Here is a 26,597-nt window from a genome sequence, read left to right on the forward strand (position 1 = left end):
CCCCCCCTGAGCGCGGCGCGCTCGTGACGTCACCAAAGCGCGGCGCCCCTTCGCGGCCCTCCAGTTCCTTCTTCGGCTGGTCGGCCGCGGGCGCTGTCGCTGCCGCTGCCCTTCCTCCTCCTCCTCCTCCGCCTCCGCCCAGGAAGGGAAGCCATGTGAGTCCCCTGTCTCTCCCCTTCTCCGATCCCCGGCCCCCTCCCCGCCCCCGCCTCTTGAATTGGGTTGAGGGGAGGACTTTGGACCGGTGTTTTCCCCCACTAGAGACACAATGGATGTGAAGCTTCTTTCCATGGTTTTAATAATAGAAGGATGTCTTTAGCATTACAATTGCTTTTATAATTTGCTGATATGCCATAGTAATATATATATAATATTATATATATATATATATATATATATATATATATATATATATATATATATATATATGTATGTATGTATGTATGTATGTATGTATGTATGTATGTATGTATGTATGTAGAGTATTCAGCTTTGTATGCATTGATTTCCACGTCATCATAGTTGATATCAGGCTTCTGTTTTAGAATAATAAAGAATACAGAATAATACAGAATAACAATAAAAAGCCTGATGATGGCAAGAGATCTCATCTGCCATCATCAGGCTTCTGTAATTGTAGAATAACAAAGAATACAGAATAATACAGAATACACAATACATATATAAAAGCCTGATGATGGCGTGGAAAATAAACAAAGATGAGATTACATACATGCATACAACATATATGCTACAACTTTAAAAGCACAACTACAATGACGTGGGAAAATACCCGAACAAAGCCAAATACCATACATACATACATACATACATACATACATATATATATAATACAACTTTAAAAGCACAACTATAATGAAGTGGGAAAATACCCGAATAAAGCTGAATACCATATATATGTATACGTATATATGTACATGTGTGAGTGTGTATATATGTATGTGTGTGTATATATATATATATCCTAATGTAACATATAGCCTAATATAATATTAACATAATATATAATAGCCTAATATAACATAACATCACACAATATAATTACCTAATATAATTCTATTATATGATGTGATATAATGTCATATATCATGTATTATAAATGTAATTAACATAAATATAACAAAAGCCTAACATATTAATATAATGGATAAGCTTCTTTCAATGGTTTTATAATAGAATAATGTATTTATGATTACAATGTTTCATAATCTAGTTTAGTTGACCTATGATATGATAGTAATATATAAATATAAGGTAATATAACAATACAATTAGTATGTTTTATATATATATAACATAAATATAATAAAAGCCTAATATAACCTAATATAGCCTAATGTAACACCTAATATATTAACATAATATAATATGTAACAACAACCTAATATAACATAATATAATAGCCTAATATAATTGTATTATATGATGTGATATAATGTAATACATCATATAATATAAATATAATAAATGCCTAATATAACATAATACCCTAATATAACTGCCTAATATAAAATTAACATAATATATAACAACAGCCTAATATAACATAATATATTAGCCTAATATAATATTATATGATGTGATGTAATATAATGTAATTATCATATATAAATATAATGTAGCCTAATATACATATAATTATAATCTATATATATATAAAAGCAAAAGACCACTCACGCATCATCACAAAATCTCCAGAAACATAAAGCCTACAAACTTGAAATTTAGCACGTATGTTCCTCTTGGCTTCAAGGGGCTCACTAAGAAAGGATTTTTCAAAATGACCATTAGAGTATTAAGTATTTTGTATATTGCTATTAACACACTCTTAACAACATAACATAACATTAACATAACATAGTAACAGCCTAATATAATACAGTACAATACATAATAAGTGCAGTATTTTCAATATTAAGCAAAAATCAAGAACATAGAGGTGCAACCTGAAACTGACAGGAAGGAAGTTCAAAAGTCATGTTAGAAAGTATGGCTTTACAGAAAAAGCAGCTGAAGCTTGGAACCAACTTCCGGTAGAGATAGTAGGTCAATCGATCAAAAACTGAGTTTAAACATGCTTGGGATAAATACACGTTCATCACAACATCACATCTGACAAAAATTATGTGTGTGTGTGTGTGTGTTCATATACATACATACATACATACATACATACTTTTTAATTTAAAAGAAAACAAAAAAACAGGTAAAGTCAAAGGGCAAATAAATTTGATGGACCGACCATTAGATCTTTTTCTTATTTTTAAAAAGTCCTATAGTTTTCTTTCCAATATCTTTTTTTCCAGGGCCGATTACTGGAAATCCCAGCCCAAGAAATTCTGTGATTATTGCAAGTGCTGGATAGCAGACAACAAACCGGTACGATGGATTTCTGATTAAATCTAAGTTTCTTGGATTTGGATTATAACATTTTAAATTTAAGTTTCATCAGAGGGTCAACATTTGATATGTTGTTTGTTTCCTAGCCTTTTTCCTGTGGCTGGCGGAGTAGAATAAATGCAGGCAATATAAACTAATGCCTGTGTGTTTAATGTTTTATATCTTCAGATTTAGTTGGATCTGGATTGTTGGGGTTAAATTTGGAACCTTGCTTGTTCTTTTCAGTGACACCTTTATTTAAGAGCTCAAAAACTCCTCATACAAATTTATACGGTTTAGGGCATCTTTTAAAATCACCTAAAGTGCCTGCAGGAATAAAATATCATTGATTTGATTGCAGTTGAAACCATTCCTGGTCAGGTTCTTTGACAGGATAGACGTTCTTCAAACAGGGTTTGAAGGTTGAAATATTTACCTCAGCTGCCTCAGGGAGATGTGCTTAGCTTCAGTATTTACACATAGTTGTAAAGTTTAAATTTGTCTCTAGTTTAGGAACATCTCCTTTTTTTCTTTTACAGAGCATCGATTTCCACGAAAGAGGAAAGAACCACAAGGAAAATGTGGCAAAGAAAATTAGCGAGGTAACGCAAAGCCACCTCCTTCAACCTGAAGGGAATGTTGTTGTTTGAAACCCTGTGTCACGCATTCCTGCTCCATCCTCTTTTTAAATTGCAGATTAAACAGAAAAGCTTGGACAAGGCGAAAGCAGACGAAAAAATGGCAAAGGACTTTGCAGCCATGGAGGAAGCGGCCACGAAGGCTTATCAAGAAGATTTGAAAAGGCTCGGATTGAAGGCAGGTAGGACCCCGATGCTATCAAACGGAAGAACCCTCATTCCAATCCTTTGCTTCTTTCCAGTAGCTTCCCTTGACACGAACGTAAAGAGTCCATAAAAATACAGGTAGTCCTCAACTTGCAACTGTTTCTTTAGTGACCGTTGGCACTGAAGTTATCTAGATCAACTTTGGGATGATCAGAGATGGAGAATGCCATTCAGTTTATGTGTGTTATGACCCAGCTCCCCAAACATGACAAACCCTCTGTATTTAAATCAAGGATTCCTTTATTTAGGAGCGCCAGGACCCCAGCAAAATGTTTCTCTCTCACACAGCAGGCTAACAAGTCCATCCGGCTGGGAGATGATTAGTTGTCTGTCACATCTATTCATCTCCGTCTCCTGCCTTTTATCCCCAGAGCTAGTGGTGGGGCTTTGCTAGCAGCAGTGGCTCTTCCGTCCCAAGGACCGGCCCATAGATTTCCACTGCTCTCCTCTCCTCTGCCTTCTGCGCATCCAGGCACTGGGCCCAGCTATTCCTCCTCTTCCTCATCAGCCACCTCCAGACCTGGGGGCTGTTGACTCTCCATTTGAGGGCTGACAGACAACCCAGGCTCCGTTTCTCTCTGCCTCCCTCAGCCCCCCTCTCTCTCTCTCTCTCTCTCTCTCTCTCTCTCTCTCTCTCTCTCTCTCTCTCTCTCTCTCTCTCTCTACCTCGGAGCTCTCAGGTTGCCTTGATGCTGACTCCCATGCTGCTGCCGCCTCTGATCTGACTGGTGGGGGGGTGGCCAATAGGCCACAACAAGGACTTATGACTGTTTTTCACACTTAACGACCAGTGCAGCCTCCTTGTGGTCACGGGATCAAAATTCAGATGCTTGACGACTGGCATGTACTTACAACAGTTGCCGTGTCCTATGGTCACGTGATCCCCTCAGACAAGCCAAGGCAACAGGGAAGCCCAATTTGCTTAACAAACTTGTAACTTAACAACTGAAGTGATTCACTTAACAAACGTGGCAAGAAAGGTGGTAAAATGGGGCAAAACTCAGTGGACAAATAGTCTCACTTAGCAACAGAAGTTTTGGGCTCAATTGTGGTCATAAGTCGAGGAGTACCTGAGATACTATTCCAGTTTTGGTATCATTTGCAGGTAGCACCCTTACTAGCTACACATGACTTAAGTCTTAAGAAAAGATCCATGGGTCTAGAACAGTGATGGCAAACCTTTTTGTTGTGTGCACAAAGGCGCAGGCATGCCGGCACCCACAATGCAATGCACCCTGCGCATGCGTGCACAGCATCCACGCCCCGCCCCCTTACCTGCACTGCACATACACGCGCCTCCTGGCTGATTTTGGGCCTGTTTGAAGCCGTTTTCACCCTCCCGGAGGCTCGAGGGAAGCCTCTGCAGCCTCAGGAGGCTGAAAAACGGGCCTTCTGGAAATACCGGAGGGCCTCTGGAGCCCAGGGGAGGCCGTTTTTGCCTTCCCGGAGACTCAAGGGAAGCCTTTGGAGCCTCAGGAGGCTGAAAATGGGCCCGTTTCAGCACTTCTGGTATTTACGGAAGGGCGAAAACAGCCTCAAATGGGACGGCGCAAGCATGCGCAGTGCAGGTAAGTTTGGCTAGGGCTCGCATGCCCACACAAATGGCTCTGGGTGCCACCTGTGGCCCGCGCCATAGGTTCGCCATCACGGGTCTAGAAGAACTTGGTTGGTTGAATTATACCATGTTCCACTTGGCACACCTTGCTAGAGCTTCAGAGATTTGAAATCGAGTGTTCAATATTCCAGTGGTCGTGGGGGTTGTTTAGCTGTGAGGAATTTTTTTCTTAGAATTTCTTAGGTGGGCCTTAAAAATGTAATGCTCTGTATCTCAGAATCTGTAGAAACGCCTTCCTTGCTGATAAAGCAGGAAGAAAAGAAGGAGAAAAAAGAGAAAAAAGAAAAGAAGAGGAAGGAAAAACAAACCAAGGAGGTTTCATCCAATGGAACAAAGGAATGGGTGTGCGGATTTTCTCCGGAAGGCTACATCTATTATTACAACACGAAATCTGGAGGTACATTTGCAGCTAAACTCCTTTTATAAATCACATATCCAGAAACCATAGAAGTTGCCATCAAAACACAACACAAAAGTAATATTTAGCAATAGATTTCTCTTTTTATTTTACAATAGCCGTTTATTCTTCCTCTCTATATCCTTTTATTATATATCACCAAGCTACCAGGAATAGCCAACACTCCAAAAGATAGGCTTAAGATACAGAAGGATCTTGACAGACTTGAACATTGGGCGCTATCTAACAAAATGAAATTCAAGGGTGAAAAATAGTAAGGTTCTACATTTAGGCAAGAAATAATGCACACGTACAGTATATGTCATACCTCGCTCAATAGTAGTAACTATGAGAGGGATCTTGGGAGTCCTAGAGGACAATCATTAAATATGAGCCAGCAGTTTGCAGCAACTGCTAAAAAAGCCAACACAGTTCTAGGCTGCATAAACAGAAGGATAGAATCAAGATCACAGCCTTCTAAAGGGTTAATACCACTTTATAAGGCCTTGGTAAGGCCACACTTGGAATACTGCAGTCACTTTTGATCACGACGATGTTAAAAAGATGTCGGGACTGTAGAAAGAGTGCAGAGAAGAGCAACAAAGATGATTAGGGAATTGGAGGCTGAAACATAAGAAGAATGGTTGCAGGAACTGGATATGTCTAGTTTGATGAAAAGAAGGACTAGGGGAGACAGGATAGCAGTGTTCCAATATTTGAGGGGCTGCCACAAAGAAGAGGGGGTCAAGCTATTCTCTAAGGAGAAATTTCCTGACAGAACAATGAATCAGTGGAACAACTTGCCTCCAGAAGTTGTAAATGCTCCAACACTGGAAGTTTTTAAGAAGATGTTGGACAACCATTTATCTGAAGTGGTGTAGGGTTTTCTGACTAGGCAGGGGGTTGGACTAGAAGACCTCCAAGGTCCCTTCCAACTCTCTCTTATTCTATATCTAATACTGCATGAATGATTTATTTATTTTTTGGTTCTGGCTGGATCCCAAATTAAAGTCTTTTTTTATTCTATTATTATTAAGAATCACAGTGGGAGAAACCAGAAGGATTTCAGGACACCACTTGCAATTCTCAACAGGTAACTAAATGCTTATTTATTATTATAGCTGTTGCAAAAAATGTGTCTTCATTTTTTTAAATGTATTCTCAAATTCACTGAAAAATTAGTTGAATTGCATCTCTTCTGAATGGATAGGATTGTTGTTAGTTGCGAAGTCGTGTCCGACCCATCGCGACCCCCATGGACAACGTTCCTCCAGGCCTTTCTGTCCTCTACCATCTTCTGGAGTCCATTGAAGCTCACGCCGACTGCTTCAGTCACTCCATCCAGCCACCTCCTTCTCTGCCATTCCCTTCTTCTTTTGCCCTCCATCGTTCCCAGCATTCGGCTCTTCTCCAGGGAGTCCTTCCTTCTCATGAGGTAGCCAAAGTATTTGAGTTTCAACTTCAGGATCTGGCCTTCTGAAGAGAAGTCAGGGTTGATCTCCTCTAGGATAGACCGGTTGGATGGCCTTGCACTCCAAGGGACTCACAGGAGTCTCCTCCAGCACCAGAGTTCAAAGGCCTCCATTCTTTGGGGTTCGGTCTTCCTTACGGTCCAACTTTCACAGCCATGACTTGCAACTGGGAAAACCACAGCCTTGACTCTACGCACTTTGGTTGGCAGGAGGATGTCTCTGCTTTTGAGTAGGCTGTCTAGCTTTGCCATAGCTTTCCTCCCCAGTTCTTTTCAGTTCTTGGCTGCAGTCCCCATCTGCGGTGATTTTGGAGCCCAGGAAAATAAAATCTGTCACTCCTTCCATTTCTGCTCCATCTATTTGCCAGGAATTGAGAGGGCCGGATGCCATGATCTTAAGTTTTCCTAATGTTGAGTCTCAAGCCCACTTTTGCACTCTCCTCCTTCGCCCGCATCGAGAGTCTCTTTAGTTCCTCTTCACTTTCTGCCATTAGAGTGGCATCATCTGCAGATTTGAGGTTGTTGATATGTGAGGATATGATTAGGAATACAATTAGCTGAAGAACACATTTATCAGCCAGAAGTCTCTAACATGTACATTCATTTAACAGCATTATTTCCAATAGTTAGGGGGACCATTGGGTTGGATTCTCCAATAATCGAATTTTATTATTTGCAAGAAGGAAGGAAGCTTCCAGTGGCTAAATTAGGAGGTTTCACTTTTAAATTTAACAGATAATCAGAGTTGGAAGGGACCTTGTAGGTCATCTAGTCCAACCCCCCACCCAAGCGGGAGACCCTACACCATTTCTGACAGATGGCAGTAGTCTCTTCTTGAAAGTCTCCAGTGATGAAGCTTCCACAACTTCCGAAGGCAACTTCTGTTCCATGGGTTGATTGTTCTGACTGTCAGAAAATTTCTCCTTATTTCCAGGTTGAATCTCTCCTTGTTCAGTTTCCATCCATTATTCCTTGTCTGGCCTTCAGGGACTTTAGAAAATAGTTTGACCCCTTCCTCCCTATGGCAGCCCCTCAACTATTGGAAGACTGTTATCATGTCTCCCCTGGTCCTTCTCTTCCCTAGACTAGCCAGGCCCAGTTCCTGTAACCGTTCTTCATATGCTTTAGCTTCCAGTCCCCTAAAATCATCCTGGTTGCTCTTCTCTGCACTTTTCTAGAGTCTCAACCTCTTTTTTATAATGTGGTGACCAAAACTGGATGCAGTACTCTAGGCGTGGTCTTACTAAGGCTTTATAGAATGGTATTAGCACCCCACTTGATCTTGATTGTATCCCTCTATTAATGCAATTTAGGATTGCATTGGCTTTTTTGGCGGCTGCTGCACACAGCTGGCTCCTATTTATCTGGTTGTCCATTAAGACTCCAAGATCCCTCTCCCAGTTACTGCTGTTAAGCCTTAATAAACATATCTTTATGGGACCTCTGAGGAGGTAAAATAAAATCAGCATACAATGAGACATAAATGAGGCTTTAATTATCCTTTATGGCGTGGTTGATTTAGCCTTTGTTTTTTTCAGGAAGCTGTTTGGGTAGAAGGGACCGACAACGGTCGCACCTATTACTACAACAAGGAGACTGGAGGTGAGAGGTTTTACCCGGGCCGCTACTCGAGGCACAGAGCCACATCAATTAGTGGTTTTTTCCTGTGGGTAAAACAGAAAGGCAATGAAACACGTTTGGAATTTTGAGAATTTGCCTAAATGCTCTCACAAAATGGCTCCCCCAATGGATGTGGACCATCCAATCTTCCTATGCCCCGAAATCATTTGTAGGAATGTTCACCTTCCTTCCTTTCCTCTCTCCCTTTCCTTCCCTTTCTCCCTTCCTTTCCTTTTCTTCCTTCCTTCCTTTCCTTCCCTTTCTCCCTTTTTTCCCTTTCCTCTCTCCCTTCCTTTCCTTCCCTTTCTCATTTCCTTTCCTTCCTTTCCTATTCTTCCTTCCTTCCTTTCCTTCCCTTTCTCCCTTTTTTTCCTTTCCTCTCTCCCTTCCTTTCCTTCCCTTTTCCCCTTCCTTTCTCCCTTCCTTCCTTCCTTTCCTTCCCTTCCTTCCCTTTCTCCTTTCCTTCTCTTTCTCCTTTCCTTTCCTTCCTTTCCTTCCCTTCCTTTTCTTCCTTTCCTCCCCTTTCTCCCTTTCCTTTCCTTCCCTTTCTTCCTTTTCCTTCCCTTTCTCTCTTCCTTCCTTCCTTCCTTTTCTTCTCTTTCTCCTTTTCTTCCCTCCTTTCGTTCCCTTTCTCCGTTCCTTTCTTTCCTCACCTCCCTTTCCTTTCCTCCCTTTCTCCTCCTTCCCTTTCTCCCTTCCTTCCTTCCTTTTCTTCTCTTTCTCCTTTCCTTTTCTTCCCTCCTTTCGTTCCCTTTCTCCCTTCTTTTCTTTCCTCACCTCCCTTTCCTTTCCTCCCCTTCTCCCTTTATTTCCTTCCCTTTCTCCCTTCCTTTTCCTTCCTTTTCTCTCTTCCTTCCTTCCCTTTTCTCCTTTCCTTTCCTTCCTTCCACCTTTCATTCGTTCTCTTTAATAAACTATTTGTTCACTTTCCCCTGTCTCTCAAATATGTAGACTTAAAACCTGACATCTGACACTGCTGCTTACTTTTAGGCATCGATGTTCTACATTTATTGCATCGTTTACTTTATATATTGAGGCTCTGTTTTTAAAAGACAGCGTAAAAACTACATGAAATAACAGAAAAGAAGCTACAGAGGTCCACCATTGATTTTTGATTGGGGTCCAGCAATTGTAGTAGGGATCTAAGAGAACTTCTTTAGGTTAGTGAAATGTGAAACAAAACATTTATTTAATCTTATTAATTTGGTCTCACTGAAACATATGTTAGGGCCTTTACGTGTTGGATTTTATTTCTGATATTTCAGATTTTCAGAAACTGGTGACATAACTTTTTTGCTATTACTTAGTATCAACGTGGGAGAAGCCTGAAGGTTTCGTATCTTTTTCAATAAATAATTCAGGTGAAAACTCTTCTGAAGAGATCAGCAAAAATGAATCCCAAAAGGTAATATATAAATATTAATACTGTATAATTTTTATATGTTTCCTACATTGGTCATCTTTGAATATTCCCAAGTTCCTTGATTGGGTATTGTTTATGCTTGATTGTTGGTCTGGTATTGATCTTGCTGTTAATAACTATTTATCTGGGTGTTGATTGTTGGCAAGGTCTTTTTGTTTCCTTTGGGTTTTTTTTGATGTCTCTTTTCAATGGTATGTAAATGTTCTTTATCTCTACGTGCCTGTTGATAACTGTTTTGTCTGAGAGCCAGACTTCCACAAATTCTCTAGTGTTTTTGGACTTGGCTTAATCTCGGATATTTACAGTTTCCAATTGAAATTACACTTAAACCTGTCCATGTGTTGTGCAATTAAGTAAACTATTGCAACAAACATGTAGTTTCTGCAGTTGGGTAGTCTGAAAAGGAAGATCTGTCTATCATTATATTGTAGTTAGAGGCATAAAGACACACAGCATATTTATAGCCTACAGTTACCATTCGTATAGCTACTAACTGTAGATTGCAGTTAGAGGCATAAAGACACACAGCTTATAGTTATCATTAGTAGCTATTACTAAGAAGAAAATACTGCAAATTGTATCAGTAAAATTAGGGAGAGAAGCTTGAATAAATTCAAGGGAGTGGTTGAAAAATTGATTTTCTTATCTCCAAGATTGTATACTCACTGAATATAAAAATCCAAATATCTTAACTTGGGATCCTTTTTTTCTTCTTTGAAGAATATAATATTATTGTCCTAGTGGACAATCTCTTACAGAAAATATGAGCCAGCCATGTGCTACAGCTGCTAAAGAAGCCAACACAGTTCTAGGCTGCATTCACAGAGCGATAGAATCAAGATCACGTGAAGTGTTAACACCACTTTAAAGGCCTTGGTAAGGCCACACTTGGAATCCTGCATCCAGTTTTGATCGCCATGATGTAAAAACGATGTTGAGGCTCTATAGAAAGAGTGCAGAGAAGAGCAACCAAGGTGATTAGGGGGACTGGAGGCTCAAAACACATGAAGAACCGTTGCTGGAACTGGGTATGTCTAGTTTGATGAAAAGAAGGACTAGGGGAGATGTGATAGCAGTGTTCCAATATCTCAGGGGCTGCCCCAAAGAAGAGGGAGTCAAGCTATTCTACAAAGCACGTGAGGGCAGGACAAGAAGGAACGGATGGAAACAAAGAGAGAAGCAACTTAGAACTAAGGAGAAATTTCTTGACAGCGAGAACAATTAATCAATGGAACTTGATTGCCTCCAGAAATTATGAATGCCCCAACTCTGGATGTTTTTAAGAAGAGGTTGGACAACCATTTCTCTGACATGGTATAGGGCCGTGATGGCGCTACAGGTGGCACGCAAAGCTATTTGTGCCTGCACATGGGCCCCAGGCAAATTTACCTCGCTGCACATGCGCGTGGCTCCCAGCTGATTTTCGGCCCATTTGAGGCCTTTTTTGGCCTGCCAGAGGTTTGAGGGAAGCCTCTGCAGCCTTTGCAGGCCGAAAAATAGGCCCATTTCATCACTTCCTGTATTTCCAGAAATACCGGAAGTGATGAAATGGACCTATTTTTCAGCCTGCAGAGGCTTACCTCAAGCCTCTAGCAGGCCGAAAAAGGCCTCAAACGGACCGAAAATCAGCTGGGAGGCTCAGTGCAGGAAAGGGGCGGCGGCGGGGGGAATTGCGCGTGCATGCGCAGGGGACATGGGGGGGGTTGTCCGCATGCATTGCATACTCGGTGCTGGCACGCAAGCGCGCGCACAATTTTTGGCACAGGAGCCCAAAAGGGCTTAGCCATCACCGGTGTAGGGTTTCCTGCCTGAGCAGTGGGTTGGACTAGAAGACCTTCAAGGTCCCTCCCAACTCTGCTATTCTTCTCTTCTATTTTATTCTATTGTTACATCATTGCATAAACAGGATGTCCCCTCTCTTGTTCCTCAGAGGAAGCCCAACAGACCCAGAAAGGTGAGCCCTTACGGCGAGTGGCAGCAGGTGAACCCCGAGGGGCAACAGGTGAAACCCGAGAAGTCCAGCCGCAAGAAGAAGTCATCCGTTCCACCAGAAACCTCCTCGTCTTTGTCTCAGAAGCCTGTCTCTTTCGGCAAATGGGAGGAAATCACGGAAGAAGATTCATTGTACGTCCTGCTTTATATCTCCCGGGAAGCCAGCGACCACTTGATTTGGGCAGCAGGACACTGAGAATAAGCCCAGTGTCTGAATTACGTTGCATTTCTTTTTCTTTTTCTTTTTCTCCCTGGTTCCTGGTTAATAGTTACAGTATGAAGTGAGGTGGCTGAAGACATTTTTGTCCCTGCAAGGAACTTGCTTAGTAGGTGGGCACAGTGGGACACCTGTGCATTTGTGCCATATCTTTTCTTTACAATACCAACCTGCCTAAGCAGTTACTGCGGTAGGGGAGATGGGTGGTTTAGAAAGAGTAGGGGAGGGGGGAGGAGAGGAATGGAATGGGGGGGGGAGGGGGGAGACACAGAGAGAGACAGATAATAGATATAGACAGATGAGAGAGAGAGAGAGATGAAATAGATGATAGAGATAGATAGACAGTGATAGATAATAGAGATAGATGATAAGAGATAGACAGATGAGAGAGAGGAGAGAGAGATGAAATAGATAGATGGTAGGGATAGACAGATAGATAGAGAGTGATAGATAATAGAGGTAAACAGCTGATAGAGATAGATGATAGAAATAGATGATATATAAGAGATAGAGATAGTCAGATGATAGATAGATAATGATAGACAGATGGTGGATGGATTGACAATGACCTATCTTATAAACACAGACATATAAACTATTGAGAGAGATTAAAGTAAAAAACATCTGAAAATTTGGGAGAGTAGGGCATTAGATGGAGGAAACAGACACTTAAAACACACTTCAGACCTGCACTTCAGACTGATTTACTCATCCGAAGGTTTGACATCCATCTGGACTTAATTTCACTTTAATGACACAGGATGTTAAAAGCAAATTCCCATTTTATTTTATTTTTTTTATAAGTAAGTTTGGTTCTTTTCACTGACTTCTTTTACCCACACCTGCTCGTGTGCCGTACTTCAGAGATTTTAAATCTCTGGGCAGAACGAGAGGGGAAAACAGGAGTCCTCATTTTATGCGCAACGGCAGATAACGGGCAGGATTTCGTTCTCGTCGTTCAGTGAGAACCTTTTTATGCGAGAAGATAACTTTTTTATTGAGCAAGATAACTTTGTACACCACCCAGAGTGACTCGTGGGAGGGAGACAGGCGGTCTCTAAATGTGATAAATAAATTTTGTGTCCAAAATAACTCCCCCACCTTCTGATATCTGCCATTATTAATAGCTAGAGCTATGCAAACTTTTCTCTGCAGGTTCTAAAATTTGTGAAATTTGCTGGTCGCAAATCTTTCTGTTTTCAGGAGATACTGAGTTAAATGCCTTTTTTGTACGGCCAGGCCAGTTCGTACCTGAGCCAGTTTTATTTATTTTCAAATAGCTTGTGTTCAACCAACTTCTCATTTTCCTTTAGCGAGAAGGTCGACTTGGAGCTTCCAAACAAGGAGAGCAACAGCGCCCCAGTTGTAGAAGTGCCAGAAGATGCCAAAGTAATCTTCAAAGAGAAAACAGTCACTTCGCTCGGCGAGGCAACGGAAGAGATGCCGGTTTTCAGAAAACGGAAATTTGAAAACGGGAAATCTCGAAACTTTCGACAGAGGCTGAGCGATCACTAATATCCTGGCTGCATTGTCAACAAGACAAGAAACAAAAGGACGCCGGGAAAATATGGAACTGTTTAAAAAAGAATTCCTTTACAAGACTGACTCTAAAAGCAATTTTTAGAGATCGTTGTTTTTTTCCAAACAATGTCTCGGGTGTAAAATGTACAGAATATTTCTCTTCTTCCACCCACCTACTCCTCAAGCGTTGATATTTTAGTTTGCTGGATTTCTTTTTTCCCCCCTTTATGGGGTCATGTAAATACAGTATTTTTTAAATCGCGGGTCAAAGGCAGTTCAGTGTACCTTACAAACAAGCGTATTGTCATGAATCCTTTCCCAAGAAAAATAAATGCGGTAATTCCTTAACGATGTCTTTGTAAGTTTTAGCACAGTGGTGGCTAACCTTTTTGGGCTCCTGTGCCAAAAATTGCGTGCGCATCAGCACACATGCACTCACGTGCCAGCACCCAGAATGCAATGTGCACGCCCCTCCCCAGGCCCCCTGCGCATGCGCGCACAATCTCCCCCCTCTCCCACCACCCCCTTACCTGCGCTGCGCTCACAGCTGTTTTTTCGGCTGGTTTGAAGCCTTTTTCGGCCTCCCAGTGGCTTGGAAAAAGCCTCTGCAAGGCTTTTCAGGAAGAATTATAGGCCCGTTTTGTCACTTCCGGTATTACAGGAAGTGACGAAAGGGCCTATAATTCGTCCTGAAAAGCCTTGCAAAGGCTTTTTCCAAGCCACTGGGTGGCTGAAAAAGGCCTCATACCAACCGGGGGAAAAAAGCACGCATGTGCAGTGAGGTAAGTTTGCCTGTGGCTTGCGTGCCAGCACAAATGGCTCTGCGTGCCACTTGTGGCATGCATGCCATAGGTTCGCCATCACGGTTTTAGTGACTGCTGGGTTGTGAGGAGAGTTTAAGTGTAAAATACCAAGGCTGTGAGGCATGAAAAATCGGTATCACATATAAGTCCCAGTTCGCAGAAGATTTATCACTCAAGCCCACAAAGTTTGTCCCTCCAACAACTGAATCAGATGAGGTGTGGGAATTAGGGTCAGGATCAGGACAACCGTAACAATTCTAGGCTAAGTCCTCCCTTGACTCCTTCCGCCAGGCACTGCTTACTCTTCTACAACGGCAGATTCTAAAACTGTAGTGTTAGTGGCATGTTCGATCCTCGTTATTCTCAGATACCGTATTTGTGAATTTCATCTACACGGTCGTTTGCAGACATGCGCAGAACAGTGGGAAAAAAAAAATCAGGTCACCCAACCACATGTTCCCAGCTGAGGTCAAACGAGGTGACCCTCTGCCGCCTTATTTCAGCTCTCGTGCAACAAGATTTCTTAGTGCAATTAAAACGTTTAATAGCAATATTATATTCCCGGCAAATCTTTGGTTTTCCATTCTTAGCTTCCGTGCTTTCAGGACTATTTGAAAATAGGAGAGTTGTTGGTTTGCTTTTAGAATATCAGTAACAGAAATTTAAAACTGCAATATACTTGGCTTTTACATTGAAATCATTTCAGAGATTGTGACTTTAAAACAGTAGGGGATCATCCCTAATTTAATATTTCTACTAACATAGACCCAAATAAGATCAAAAGTTACCTTGTTTGTACAGTTTGTATATAAAACTGAACGACCATTTTCAAGAATGCATTGGACGTTCTTTGAAATGTATGTTCCCCACTGGAGCAAAATGTATTATATAACAGTTACTAACAAAGTTTTCAGACATATTCGGTCATAGGTAACAAATAGCTTAAAGCCCGTTAAAAATTAACATTAGTTTTGTTGTACTTGGTGTCTAGCAACACTTGGATATATTCAAATAACTGTCTTGACATAAATCAGTTTTCTCTAGTTGCTATTCAAAGCTTTTGCACAGGGACCTAAGAAATACTTGAAACTGAAGAAGAAGAAAAGCAACTATTGGGTTAAAAAAAAGTAAGTAAGAAAGAAAGTTGGGTGATCTTGTATGAAAAAAAGTACTTTTTATTATTTTATTTATTATTTTACCATTTTAATGATGCAATGGGGCTCACATTTAATACTGCCTTTAGAAATATTTGCTGAAACTTACAGTAAAGAGAAAGTATATTTGATCATTAACTGCAGCTGGAATTGTATTTGCTCAAAATTGGAAAAGCGAAGAGATTCCTACTGATGAAAATGCGATTAGAAAAAATATTGGAATGTGCAGAAATGAATAGATTAGAGCAATTAGGAGCTACAGCTGGTCCAGAATGCTACAGCATTAGCATTTTTTGGTATTTCTTGTTATGCCTATGTAACATCACCACTGCACTGACTCTTAATAGACTTGTGGGTATGATTCAAGGTGCCGGTCATTATCTATAAAGCCATCCATGGCCTAGGGCCAGGCTACTTATAGCAGGTGGCTCAGTGGCTAAGATGCTGAGCTTGTCGATCAGAAAGGCCGGCAGTTCAGCAGTTCGAATCCCGCATAATGGATGAGATCCTGTTACTTGTCCCAGCTTCTGTCAACCTAGCAGTTTGAAAGCATGTAAAAAATGCAAGTAGAAAAATAGGGACCCCTTTGGTGGGAAGGTAACAGCATTCCGTGCGCCTTCGGCGTTTATTCATGCCGGCCACATGGCCACGGAGACGTCTTCGGACAGCGCTGGCTCTTTGGCTTTGAAATGGAGATGAGCACCGCCCCCTAGAGCAGGAAATGACTAGCACGTATGTGCCAGGGGAACCTTTACCTTTACCTTATAGCGTCATCTTTCTGTCATGCCCCTGTTAGAATCTGACTCCGAGGGAGAGGAGGAACAACCGACACCAGAGGTTGTGGAGGAAACGGGAAGGGCACAGGCCGGCTGGGCATTCAGAGGAAGACCCAGGCCCATCCCCTCTCCATCCTAGGGCACGCAGGGAGGAGAGGATAAGGGAGAAACATGAATGGTATGGTCTACCGGGGAGGAAAGGGCCTTGATTCCCTTCATGGGCTGCAGCTCTGAGGACTGGTTAAAAGGACAAACTGCGCATGGGCCAGCGCTGGAAGCAAAACATGAAAATATTTCTGGTCTGTCAGTTCTTATCTGAGTTCTGGCGTCCTTCCCGATGTGTGTATTTCGATATCTGTGGATGTCTTCAAGCCCTGCCTTGTCTCATTAATTCTTCAGTGTGGTTTGTGTTGCTTTTTTTTCTATTTATAATTTATATGTATTTTGAGTTTGAATGGAATTTCGTCCTTTTCGCAACTGTTTAGTGGGGGAGTTTTTTCTCCAGTCAATGATAATTCACCTATTTTTGTGACTTTGTTGCTTTAGTATCCCACCCTGGGTCATCACACTTTCTCTTATTGTTTCTGCCGTCAAATTTAGTAGAGAAGGTATATCCAGGTTCCCTCTATTAAACAATGTTATCCTGTTGGATCGTGGAATTGTGCCTTCTCAGTGGCAGCACCTTTCCTACAGAGTAGCATTCTTGCTAAATCAAGAAAACCTAGAAATTGAGTAATGTGGATCTTAGGAGGAAGCAGTTGCATAAATTTCATCCTCATTATCCCTTTTCTAAAGAAGAAACATACATCTAAGTAGACGGAAGAACCAGACCCAGCAATCTTCACCTTCTTTTGATCATTTGTAATCAAAATAATCAAACTCAATTTTTGTATATCACTACATTCATCTGCATTAAAAGATTGTAACAAGAAAGCAGCCATAGAATATAAAAGCCGTGTTTCTCATATAATAAGGCCGGGTCTTATTTTTTTTGAGCCCCCCCCAAAATGGCTAGGTTGTCTTTTCGGGGGTGCCTTAATTCCCCCCCCCTTGCATCTTCAGGTGGGCGGCGACGGCTTGGATGTTGACCTCGGTGTTGGTGGGGCACTTCATATCGGGGTCAACGCAGGCAGCACCATATCCGGGTGTGCAACAAAAGTACTTCCTAACGACAAGCCCCCCCACCATTCCCCCCATTTCGCATGTTTTAATATAGGCCTTAATTTGGGGGGAGGGGCTTCATTTCATGCCTATCAAACATGCTGGGACTTCCTATTGGGGGAGGCCGTATTGTTGGAGAAACAGGGTAGCTATTTATAGCTGATTATAAAAAGCATTTAAATGATTATAAAAAGTATTATCCAGTTGACACAATACAATATATATTATTAAAAATAGCACTCTTTGATGAAAAATCACAACTGTATTTGTTTTGCAAATGAATGTGTGTGTTTTCATAGACAGTGGCTTGCACATCCTGAAAATTTGTAAGTCTGAATATAATGTGAATTATTTCCTGCAGCATTTGCATAGGGTTACACTCTGAATAATTATTCCCATTGTTTCCTACATTTATGAAGGAGTCAATTTGTGGATGAGCAAGAAAGCAACAAAGATGAAAACATCCATCGAAAAAGATTTCTGAGGATTTGGGCCAATGTACTTATAATATGTTGATTATGTGGAAGGGGCTATCTCGTTTATTTTGTTGTGAAACGATCCCAGGCCTTTTCAAAAATGCAAAGCATTGGCTGGTATGAAAGAAACAAAGTAAGACAACATTGTTCTTAAAAATTTGTGTCGTACTGGCATTGCTTCTGTTGCCCACATCAGACAAAAGTTATCTTTTCCTGCATTGTACTTCAATTGCTTTTAGCTTTTATTAGTATCTTCAAGACCATCTATTTTCAATTGAATTTGCCTATCCGGGCATGTGATCCAGGAGATAATGTTCAGAATCCACCCTCCAAGAAAGATAGAGAGCCTGAAAACGATTGCTGCATCTCTTGAACAGCTTTTTTCCAGGTGTTCTGGTTGCACCTGCTTTGCTATCGCTTAGAAAGCAGTAAAAATTCTTTCATTTTGTAGACCCTTGGGGATTTAAGGAACTGTTCATGTTGCTTTTTATGGGACAGGAGGATAAAAGTGAAGCTCTTATTAATATTAAATTCACTCTCATCCTGGTCTTTATTTTTCAACATGGACAGAATTTGGGAGCACACGTTGTAGGACGGCTTATGGAGGCAATAATAGAGCCCACTTTCACTTTTATACAAGAGTGTCTGTAAGGCATGGTCATTATTAAAGTCAAGGTGATGGCTGCAGTAGTATAAAATTAAAGCTTCTAATACTACTGTCAAGACTTTGCAGCAATCCAACCAGCACACAAGTAAATAATCAAGCAGGATTCATTTATAGAAGAAACTTGTTTATATACAATATGAAACAGGATGCATGTATACAATACCCATGCAGCTCTTGCAATGTGGTAGCAAGAAGCAGAAGCCAGAACTATCAGAACTCTGAATCACAGACCCTCTATATTTATACAGACCAGTTGCCCTAAGCCAATCTAGTCTCCAAGCCATCTGGCATGGCTCACAACAGGTGCTGTTCGTAGTCACCAAACAGTTCCCGCTGGGTGACTTGTTAGGGCTATCCCAGCTCATAATTTCTTATATACTAACAACTACAGGTAGAACTTTGGTCATCAGTTGTAGCCATGACATCCCATCCTTTAACCTTTGCTAGCCCTGTAATAGTGCCATTTATTGAAGAGTTCCAAGATGCTCAGTCAGCAGCAGGGATGGACTTAGCTGATCCCATTGTGACAAAAGTTCTTTTCCTTTTTTTTAGCAGGTTGAAATTGTTGTCACTACTTGGAATGTTTTGCCCTCCACTGTTTGAAACCATTGCAGCCTTAGAAGATTATCATCCTCGCACTGGGCTGAAACGGCAACTGCGACGAAGTTTTGCACTTTTCCCTTATATACATTCTTACTGGCCTTAATGGATGACGTCAAGGAAAAAGGTGAAGAATGTAAAAGTACATGCACTTGGACTAGCATCAGCCTTCTATTTTATATAATAGTGCCCCATGTTTCATGACTGACTATTAACTTTTGCTTTTTAAACTGCTTTAATAGGAGAAAAATATATATACAAAATCTGGCTGCACAAAAGAGTGATTTGGAAAACCTTCTTACTTTGGATTTATGAAAGAAATGTGTACAATACCGGAAACTCTTTCTTAGAAGACTAAAGACTTCAGATTTCAGATTAACAGAGTTGGAAGGGATTTTGTAGATCATCTAGACCAACCCCCCATCCATCCAAACAGGAGACCCTACACCATTTCTGACAAATGGCAGTCCAATCTCTTCTTGAAAGCTTCCCACAACTTCCGAAGGCAACTTCTGTTCCATGGGTTGATTGTTCTCACTGTCAGAAAGTTTCTCCTTGATTTCCAGGTCGAAACTCTCCTTGATTCAGTTTCCATCCATTATTCCTTGTCTGGCCTTCAGGTGCCTTGGAAGATAGCTTGACCCTTTCCTCTTTGTGGCAGCCCCTCAAATATTGGAAGACTGCTATCCTGTCTCCCATGGTCCTTCTCTTCACTAGACTAGCCAGGCCCAGTTCCTGTAACCGTTCTTCATAGGTTTTAGTCTCCAGTCCCCTCATCATCCTGGTTGCTCTTCTCTGTACTTTTTCTAGAGTCTCAACATCTTTTTTATAATGTGATCAAAACTGGATGCGGTACTCTAGGTGTAGTCTTACTAATGCTTTATAAAGTGGTATTAGTACCTCACTTGATCTCAATTGTATCCCCGTTAATTAGGATTGCATTAGCTTTTTTGGCTGCTGCTGCACACTGCTGGCTCCTATTTAGCTGGTTGTCCACTAAGACTTCAAGATCCCTCTCCCAGTTCCTGCTATTGAGCCTGGTTTCACCCAGTCTATATGTGTCCTTGTGGTTTTTCTTGCCTAAGTGCAGGACTTTCCTTTTCTCTACATTGAATTTCATTTTGTTAGATATGGCCCAGTGTTCTAGTCTGTCTGGATCTTGAGCTTATCTTCTTGGGTGTTAGCTATTCCTGCCAGCTTAGTATCATCTGCAAATTTGGTAAGTTCCCCTTCTATTCCCTCATCTAAGTCGTTAATGAAGATATTGAAGAGTCCTGGGCCTAAGACAGAACCTTGTGGCACCCCACTGCTTCCTTCCCTCCATGTAGACTTAGACCCATTAAGGACTACTTGTTGAGTACGATTTGTCAGCCACTTGCGAATCCATCTAGAGGTGACTAACTATCCCACTTTTTTCTAGCTTACCAAGAAGTAGGTTGTGGTCTACTTTGTTGAATGCCTTGATGAAGTCTTAAGTATATTATGTCCACAGTATTTCACTGGTCTACTAATTTAGTCACTATGTTGAAAAATGAAGTAAGATTGGTTTGGCATGATCTATTTTTAACAAACCCATGCTGACTGCTAGTTATTACCTTACTTGTTTCTAGATGTTGGCAGATCTGTTTTTCCAGTATCTTCCTAGGTATTGATGTTAGGCTGATTGATCTGTATTTTCCTGGGTCTGTTTTTTTTTCCTTTTTTGAAGATGGGAACCACATCAGCTCTTTTCCAGTCCTCTGGTAGTTCCCCGGTGCTCCAGGATTTTTGGTGCAGTGGTTCTGAGGTGACTTCTTGCAGCTCTAGAACTCTAGGGTGTAATCTGTCAGGTCCCAGTGATTTGTGTTCATTGAGATCAAACAGGTGTTTTTGCTTATTTTAACTTTTATTTCTAGTCTGTGTTTTACAGTTATGTTTTTGGTAGGTTGGGCTATAGTTTCTTTCTGCGTGATATCCAAATACAGCATTTAACAGCATCATGGTCTGTGGCAGAGAGGAGTGATAAGTATTGCGCTACACTTGGTTACAACCAACTTAGTATTCAGAAGCTAATTGAAGATTTAAGTTTAAAGTAAGATGAACTGTTTACCTTCAAAAGTGTAGAACCAAAAGTGATAAAAACTAACCAGGAGGAAAAGGGACATCTGCTTTTTAAAAAAGAAAGCATTTTTAAAAATAGATTTTTAATAATAATAAAATAATCCAATACAAGCATTTAAAATATATGTCAGGTTTCCTTCACAGCCCAAATAAGTAAGTCCTCTTGTAGATTCCAAGGCTTCAAACCCTTGGAAAGAGATTTCTTACCACCAAGGAAAGCATAGCTATTGATCAGCAGCACGGCGTGGAAATGGCTTTAAATAACTACGTTTCCAACTATAATTTTCTGCCTTCATTAGTTATGCAAAACACACATCAACCTAGTTTTCTGAATAGAATAGAACAGAACAGAACAGAATAGAATAGAATAGAATAGAATAGAATAGAATAACTTTATTGACCTTATTAAAGGTAACATTGCAGCATACTTTCAAGACTAATCTTTGGAGTAAGAAATGCACAGAATGGGCCAAGCATATTCTGTTTGGAAAAAAGGAAGATGATAGCCTTGATCAAAAGAGTAACCCAGGAGCAGTGGGTACTGGCTTGGTATCTCTGGTCTGCCATGGGTTATAATTTCTATTTCCCATGCCATTTAACTACGAATGGAATGTTTAGCCCATCATTTGGCAGTATTGATACTGCAGCTTCAAAAATAATGCATGCCACATTCAACTCTTTAACTTGATCTTAAATAGAAACACTGAAGCCATGTTTCATTATGAGTTTGGCAGAATTAAGACTCTAAAGAAAATATTTCTACAACCCAGAACTGTCCATTTATGCTGGAACTGCGACTATATTAAACATCACTTTTGACAAGTCACAGTGACAATGTGCCATGACATCAAACAGGCAGGACACTCTGGATTTCTCAAAACCTTGCAATTCTGGTGGCCCTAGATGCAACATGACATACAGCAGGGGTCGCCAACCAGTGGGCTGGGGACCACTGGTGGTCCGCGAGAAAATTTTGGTGGTCCGCAGAGAAATGTCACCCCCCAAAGCAATTGATCCAGGCTGCGTCACCCACATGGCCGGTGGGAACACAAGGCTTGCGACGCTTGCATTGTAAACAAGATGAGGGAGTGAGAAGGGGGAAAGGGTGAAGGGGGAAACTTGCACCACACGCCCCACGCGCCTGGCCTGGCCACCAGGCTGCTTCTTTCCGCTTCTTTCTTCTTCTGCTTTTGGCTGCACGCAAGGAAAGCAGCAAAAGTCTCTTTCTCTCCCTCAAACTCCACCAGAAATGAGTCTTTGGGACCCTGCAAGGCCTCCTGCTCCAAGAGGCTGTGCCAGAAAAGACTCATTTCTGGCGGAGTTTGGAGGAGAGAAAGAAAGACTTCTGGTGCTTTTGCTGTTTTCCTTGCAAGAAGCCAAAAGTCTCTCTCTCTCTTCACGCCTGAGAACGGAGCTGGAGACGGTATCCTGTGATCCCAAATAAAGAACGATCGATTGGTAGGAAAACGGGGTGGGGAATTTTCCTGCAGAGTTTTTGGGGGATTTTCCCAGGGTCTCTGGTCCACGGGATTTAAAATTAAGAGTTTGGTGGTCCCCTGAGGTCCAAAAGGTTGGCGACCCCTGACATACTGGACTATGTCAAAAGTTGTCCAGTCTGCACAACCACAAAACCCTGCTCAGGGAAAACCCGTGGTCTCTTACAATCCATGGCTGACCCAACCCAGCCCTGAGAGGAGATAGCCATGGATTTCATTGTGGAGCTTCCGGAGAGCAATGGTTAAACTGTCATACAAGCCCATTTTGTACCACGCCCCAGATTACCATTGCAAATTAGCTAAACTGTTCCTCACGCATATCTATCACCTCCACGGCATGCCGTGGAGAATAATTTCAGATAGGGGGGTACAGTTCACAGCTAAATTCTGGTGGGACTTTGTTCGGAGGATGGGGTCCTCTCGGGGGTCTAAGCTCGGCATTTCACTCGAGTACTAACGGGGCCACGGAGAGAACCAATGCCAGTGGAAAGATATCTTAGGACCTATATCACCTACAATCAAACCAATTGGACAGATCCCATGGCATTTGCGGAGGTGGTGTCATGCCCCCGTTGAAATCTGATTCTAAGGGGGAGGTCGAGCAGCTGACAGGGAGCGGGAATGTGGTTCCATTGGCTGTGGAGAAAACTGGGGAAGGGCAAAGTCAGGCTGGGCAGAGCAGGGGAGAGGTAGAACAAGGGAGAGGGGGTTCAGAGGAAGACCCAGGGCCACCCCCTCTTCATCCTAGGGCTCGCAGGGAGGAATGGATAAGGGAGCAACCTGGGTTACTGGGGAGAAAAAGGCCTTGATTCCCTTCATTAGCTGCAGCTGGGAAAACAGGATAAACAGGGTGTTTGCACACAGAACCTTGCTGGAAGCAAAGCATGTATTATCTTTGTTTGTCAAGTCTTATCTGGGTTCTGGCGTCCTCCCAACTGTGTGTGTTTCATTATCTTTTGAAGTCTGCAATTCCTTATCCAGCCCTGTCTCGTTAATTGCTGCAGCGTGGTTTGTGTTGGTTTTTATTTATAATTTAGATGTACTTTGGGTTTGGACGGAATTTCTTCCCTTTAAAGACTGTTCTTGGGAGAGTTTTTTTTTCTCCAGACGATGATAACTAGACATTGGAGGCCAAGTTGGAGGAATTAAAGGGACTAAGATGGTATTGTAGTATTTGTATTAGAAATAGAAAATTAGAATGTTATAAGAATTAATAAAAGATTAAAATATTGAAATGTTTAGTAATGATAGACTTTAACATTTAACAAAATATTAAAAGGAATGTTTAAAATATTAAGTTTAATTAAAGAGTTTAATTGACTATTGTGTTGATTTTACTATAAACTTATTATTCTAGCATTTGTTTTTTGAAATAGATAATTGGAATGTTATAAGATTTAACATTTAGATTTATTATCTAATTATATTAATTATTTTGGACTTATTATTTTTTTCTCTTTTTAAAAGTTAGTAGGTAGAATGTACTAAGCAGAATCAGATTGGGTACTAGGCGTTATTTTAAATATTAATTTAGGGGGAGGATAGAAAGGCATCATACTCTGATCAGTGATTTCAGGAGAAATCCTTTTTTCTTTTTATTGTAGGGAATGAGATAAATGGATAATTTGGAAAGAATGGACAAAAAATACAAATACAATGATTTAAATTAAAATGAATTAAATAAAATAGAATTAAGAAGAATGAAAAGCGGGGAGAAGTTATATAGAAGATATAGAATGGTAAATAAGATAGGTAATGGTATATAAGATGAGCACGAATTTCATTGAGTCCATACAAAGAGAGGTAATCTGGGGCCAAACTACTTTCTTAAAAGAAGTTTTATATTTTTGTGTTTTGTGTGTTCATGTTTGTTTGAGAATTAATAAAACCTCGGAGGAATGTTCGATGAGAATAATGGTAATCAAGTCAGAGAGAAATGTAGATGATGATTATAAATTGGATAAATATAGAAAATAACAATAATAATAATGAAATTGAATACAAAAAGAGAAATAATGAGAAATTTGCTAAGAGATATTTATATGTCCATATGGAAATGGTGTAAAACAGAATTATGTTGTATAAAATAATATTTTACTTGACTTGTAAAATTAATAATGGAAAGAGGTTTTATGTATTCAATGGTTAATGATGGTTTGTTTGTCTTTAAAATTAATAAAATTTGTTCCCCCCCCCCCCCCAAAAAAAAGGAAATGGCAAGGTGATATCCTAGCGTTATTTTTAATCAAAAGGTCAAATGTAGTCTTTTCATTTCATTTTCTTACTTTTAACAATTGTCTCAAGGAAACGGTGAATGAGATTTTCGGGATAAAATCCTTTGCAAGACTTCCCTCTGCGATATTGAAAGCAGAGAAGAAATGCAGCACACAATTCTAGCAAGAAACCAGCAAGAATAATGTTTCTTAAGTTTTAGAATCTCAACTGCAGAAAGTATTCAACAATTCATTGAATAAAATCGTCAAAACAGAGGGGTGAAAAAGTTCTGGCGGGTAAAATGGCTTTGTAGGATAATTGATGCTTACTAAACAATAGGATCCTTGGTTTGCACTGATGATGTTGCCTGGTTGGGTCATGAAAGGTCTGCAAGAAAAGCACCTCACGGTTAAACCCTGAATTACAAATATTCTGTCCTGCCCCTGTTGGAATCTGATTCCGAGAGAGAGGTCGCAGCAGCTGACAGGGAGCGGGAGTGTGTCTCCGGTGGCTGTGGTGGAAACGGGGGAAGGGCACAGTCCGGCAGGGCCTTCAGAGGAAGACTCTGGCCCACCCCCTCTGCATCTTAGGGCACGCTGGGAGGAACAGAGAAGGGAGCAACATTGGCTTATGGGAGAGGAAAGGGCCCTGATTCCCTTCATTAGCTGCAGCTGGGAAAACAGGATTTTAAAAGGGTGTTTGTGCACAGCGTCTTGCTGGAAGCAAAGCGTGAATTATCTTGATTTGTCAAGTCTTATCTGGGTTCTGGCATCCTCCCAACTGTCTGTTTTATCTTTTGAAGTCTGCAATTCCTTATCCTGCCCTGTCTCGTTAATTGCCGCAGCGTGGTTTGTGTTGGTTTTTATTTATAGTTTAGATGTACTTTGGGTTCAGACTGAATTTATTCCCTTTAAAAACTGTTCTTGGAAGAGTTTTTTTCTCTCCAGACGATGATAACTGGACATTGGAGGCCAAGTTGGAGGAATTAAAGGGACTTTATCTACTTTTGTGACTTTGTTGCTTTTGTGCCAGGCCCCTTTGGGTCATCATAGGTGGCATATGACAATGTTGTCCAGGGGATACAGGTTTTACTCTCTTCAGGGTGGTAAACAGAATAGACTTAGTTCCTCTACCTGAATACCCCCGAGAAGCTCTTTTCCCGGTGAGCCCAAAAGATAGAAACCTTGCAAGGGGTATGGGAAGCCGTGAAGCGGCCCCAAAGGAAAGCAACTGAAACCCAAAAGGTACAGGCAGGCAGGAAACAGGCCCTGCAGAAGCTGTTCCAGGTGGGGGACAGGGGTACCTGCCAACCAAACACCTGAAATGGAAGGTTCCCTGCCGGAAACGGAGTCCAAAGTTCCTGGCCTCCTTCCTCACTGTGCAGGTAATCAACCCTGTGATCGTGGAGCTGAAATTACCCCAATTGTTGGGAAAGGTGCATCCCGTGTTTCACAGCGTCTTAAAACCTTTGGGGGTTTTGGTTCAAACGGCAGCAGGTGCGGATGGCTGAGGTCTCAGACAGTGAGGAGACAGATGAGGGACCTGCATGTGATGCAGGGATGGGGCCAGGACTATCAGAGTGGAAAGCTGCCTTGGGAGATGGTGGAGGCTGGCAGCAGCGAGGAAGAGGTCCCCGAGGAGCCTGTGCC

At 41.3% G+C, this 26,597-nt stretch overlaps 1 protein-coding gene across 1 annotated transcript; it reads left to right on the plus strand.

The window, feature by feature from the left end:
• Positions 1–10: 10 nt before the first annotated feature.
• Positions 11–13,849, plus strand: WBP4 (WW domain binding protein 4). Its single transcript, XM_087967607.1, has 10 exons — positions 11–155; positions 2,328–2,400; positions 2,940–3,002; positions 3,097–3,220; positions 5,078–5,257; positions 6,295–6,350; positions 8,267–8,330; positions 9,656–9,753; positions 11,702–11,895; positions 13,294–13,849. Coding segments are annotated over exons 1-10 (1,056 nt in total). The 5' UTR covers positions 11–153; the 3' UTR covers positions 13,496–13,849.
• Positions 13,850–26,597: the final 12,748 nt, after the last annotated feature.

The sequence above is a fragment of the Notechis scutatus genome, chromosome 5 (assembly GCF_049901735.1).
Source record: "Notechis scutatus isolate UNSWTSFEM ecotype Mainland chromosome 5, rNotScu1.2, whole genome shotgun sequence".
Classification (NCBI taxonomy): Eukaryota; Metazoa; Chordata; class Lepidosauria; order Squamata; family Elapidae; genus Notechis; species Notechis scutatus.

Bases quoted from the DNA above. Each gene is read 5' to 3' on its own strand.
- WBP4 (XM_087967607.1), top strand. The intron at 2,401-2,939 runs GTACGATGGATT...TTTCTTTTACAG, and splicing joins GGATAGCAGACAACAAACCG to AGCATCGATTTCCACGAAAG. The intron at 11,896-13,293 runs GTACGTCCTGCT...ATTTTCCTTTAG, and splicing joins ATCACGGAAGAAGATTCATT to CGAGAAGGTCGACTTGGAGC.